Genomic DNA, 3761 nt, shown 5'->3' on the forward strand with positions numbered 1-3761 from the left:
AGCTTTTTATGACTTGAAGCCTGCCTTTTTTTCTTGCCGTGTTGAAAACACTTGAGTGACATTTGAAGAAATTTCTAGAGTCCCAGTGGTAGTGCCTGTTGTTATATTGATGTCTATAGAATTCCATAAAAGTTTTATGATGAATATTGATTTAAAATCATTTTTTTTGAGGAGGTCAGTACCATGTTTTGTAGAGTAAAAGATATTTCACATTTGTGTTGATAACTCAAGAGAATACTCATACTGTAGCCTGAAAGGAATGCTAATCACAAGAAGTAGGAGGGAAAAGATGCATTATGGTGAAAGGTGTGGTTAAAATATTATGAGGTAAAAATATTATTAGATGGATTATTTGAAGAACAGATTAAGTAAACTTATAAAATGAGTCAAATTTTTATTTACCTTTTTATCTAAGATTTTAAAATTAAATTTCCTCTTCATTTTTTGAAAAAAGAGAAAATCTTTTGGAGTATATCCTTGAAGGCTTGTTTCACTTGCTGGTTTCTGAGAGTGTAAATGAAAGGATTTAATAAAGGGGCAACCGAGGTATAAATAACAGTTACACCTTTGGATAAAGTCACCCTTTCCTTCGCTGTTGGCTTTATGTAATTGAAGATACAGCTACCATAAGTAAGGGAGACTACGATCATATGAGAAGAACAAGTAGAAAAAGCCTTTGTTCTTTTCTGAGCAGAGGGGAGTTTTAGAATGGTCTTGATAATACATGTGTAAGAAAAAATCACTAAAGGCAACGTGACCATGAGATTTACAAGAGATAAGACAAACGAAAGCAATTCCAGTAAATGAGCGTCAGTGCAGGAAAGCTGCAGCACAGGGGAAGTGTCACACATGAAATGATCAATTTCTCTGGAAGCACAGAAATCCAGTGTCAGTCCCGAGGCCAATGGTGGAAACGAAAGCAGAAAGCCAACTGTCCATGAACTGAATAGAAGTTGGTAACACACTTTGTTGTTCATAATGATGGGATAATGTAGGGGTTTGCAGATTGCTACGTAACGGTCAAAAGACATGGCGGCCAGTAGGTAAAATTCTGTAATTTCTAATAAGAGGAAAAAGAATAACTGGGATGCACAACCATTGTAGGAAATTATTTTGTTTTTAGTCATGATGCTTATCAGATATCTGGGAATACAGACTGTTGTCAGTAAAGCTTCCAAGAAGGAGAAATTTCGGAGGAAAAAATACATGGGAGTCTTGAGGCTGTTATCTAGCAATGTAAGAAGGATGATGGTTAAGTTCCCCATCACACTCAACACATAGTTTAGAAAGAGAAATATAAAAATCACAATTTGCAATTGTGGGTCATCAGTAAATCCTAGGAGAATGAATTTGATCTCTCTTGACTGATTTCTCATTTCAGACTTGAGTGCTATTAAATAAACATAGGAAAACAACTTCAGAATTGGAAATAAGAGGATTTTTACAAAAGCTACAGACAGAAAAAAAGTAGTCAGAAATGTAAAGAAGTTTAAAAAATTGATCCAACTTAACAGGATAGATGATACTTAAAACTATATCAACCTAGGTCGCTCTGTGTTCCATTTAGTGCAACAGTTATGATAACAACACTACTAAATTTTTTCTTTTTTCCTATTTGAACTTGAAAGATCATTTAAATTTTAGCTGGTCATTTCCAAATGAGGTGAATTCTCTTTCAATGTCTAAATAGAACATAAGCTTGACCTTAAATGTATTTTCTATGTATAGCTTAAAAATTATTGAAAAATTTTTTGTAACATTCAGATGATTAATAACAATGTCCATATGTAATGTTCTTCAAAAATTCTTAGCTCATTAAAACACTTAAAAATTTGTGAAATATGGAAATAATGACAGTTACATACTATCTCTATGATTGAAATATTCTGATATATACCATTATTTTGTCCTGATGCAGTACTTCCCCATTGTTCCTTTATCTCATTTCACTTAATTATTATTTTTTGTTCATTTCAAACGTTAGTCGTCTCATATCAGTTGCATTTAATCATGAAGTTTTGACTATTACATCTACATAAAAATAGAAAAGTAAATGACAGTTCAAAAGTCAGTGGATATTACCTGACTTTTATATGTGGGAATGCTTTCATTTGTGATCTAGATATTTAGTGCAAATTATAAGTGACTTACCATATCTAGAATACATTGATAAAATTTTCCCCTTATAGGAATATGGTAGAAACAGGGGTCAAAAATAAATGGTGAATATTCTCCCTCTGATAAAATTATTTAAAAAATCAATATTTTAAGAGGAAAGTTAATTGCAAAGCTTTTCTGTAGAAGGATTCTAAAAACAGATATGCATTCTGAAAATTATATTCATCTGTTAATAACTTTCACTTCCACTGATACTCATTAAAATGACAGGACCCAGATGTTACAAATAATTAGAATCCTCTTTCAGGCCAGGTAAGATTCATTTTCTGTCTTCTTTTCTTGTATATTAAGATGAAGGTAAATGTCTCCCAAAAATTCTAAATGAAAATGTAATACTTTAAATGAAAAGACATTTTGGGAAAGCCCTCATATGAAAGGAACCCAAATTTTGTAACAAAGAATTCTTGCTTCAAATTGTGCACTAACAAAAGGCACAGTTTTATCACTTTGCTCATAAGAGACACAGGGGATTAAAAAAAAAAAAAAGAAGAAGAAGAAGAAAAGAAAAATAAACGACCCCTGGAGACTCATATCAGGAATATCAGTTATGTGAAAAATAAAACAACAACCTAAACAAACAAAAAAGGAAGGAAATAAAAACTACTGTGAATTGCTTTAAGCACAAAACTGAATTTCTTTAACTACAAAACAAAACAGATATTCTCCCAAAAGAGAACTAGAAATAATTTAAACTCTATACTGAATGCCAACAAGAATTTCAGATATTCCACTGCCCTGGGACAGTCTGACCATTTCTACACATTAAGAGGGTTTACTCAAAAAGGAAACCTCTTTCTTGCTTCCTTAGTCAACGTTAGGAGGATTTCATTAACCTGTGACCTATGCCCCAAATTGGAGTCGTAGGGCAGTACTTAAATGTTTCACTATTTTTTAAATTTTGAAACAATGTAAAATATAAAGAAGAAAACCAACAAATAACCATGAAGATGATTATTTATAAGAAAAAAGAATATTCTACTAGATAAGCATGATATAACCATTAGTGTCAGGGCATTAACATTGGTACATTATTAACATGTACTTCCCCAATGTTATTTAAGTTTCACCAGTGACTAAAAGTTTTCTTTATAGAAGATAATCCAATTTAGAATTATATGTTAATTTAATTACCATAATTTTTAGTCTCCTTTAATTTGAAAAATTCTGTAGTCTTTCCTTAACTTCAAGAATATTGATTGAAAATTCTTTTTTTCTTTTTTCTTTTTCTTTTTCTTCTTCTTTAAATTAACTCTAGGTACCTTTTTAAAAATTTTAAATCCAGTATAGTCTAAATACAGGGTTATATTAGTTTCAGGTGTACAATATAGTGATTCATCAATTCTATACATTACACAGTGCTCTTCAAGATAAGTGTGGTCTTAATCCCCTTCTATACATGATCTATCCATCGATGTAAATAGGGTGTGAAAGTCTCCTACTATTATTGTATTACTATTGATTAGTTCCTTTATGTTTGTTATTAACTGCTTTATGTATTTGGATGCACCCATGTTGGGTGCATAAATGCTTACAATTATTATATTTTCTTGTTGGATTTTTCCCTGTATAATTAATTAGTGTCC

At 31.2% G+C, this 3761-nt stretch overlaps 1 protein-coding gene across 1 annotated transcript; it reads right to left on the reverse strand.

The window, feature by feature from the left end:
• Window positions 1–437: 437 nt before the first annotated feature.
• On the reverse strand, window positions 438–1409 carry LOC110577473 (olfactory receptor 6C6-like). Its single transcript, XM_021686804.2, has one exon. It carries the CDS (start codon window positions 1374–1376, stop codon window positions 438–440), a length of 939 nt encoding a protein of 312 aa, XP_021542479.1. The 5' UTR covers window positions 1377–1409.
• Between the last annotated feature and the right edge of the window lie 2352 nt (window positions 1410–3761).

Source organism: Neomonachus schauinslandi, chromosome 5 (assembly GCF_002201575.2).
Source record: "Neomonachus schauinslandi chromosome 5, ASM220157v2, whole genome shotgun sequence".
In the NCBI taxonomy this organism is placed as follows: Eukaryota; Metazoa; Chordata; class Mammalia; order Carnivora; family Phocidae; genus Neomonachus; species Neomonachus schauinslandi.

Excerpts from the sequence above, each read along its gene's own strand:
- LOC110577473 (XM_021686804.2), bottom strand. The coding sequence starts at position 1,376 with ATGAGAAATCAGTCAAGAGAGATCAAATTCATTCTCCTAGGATTTACT.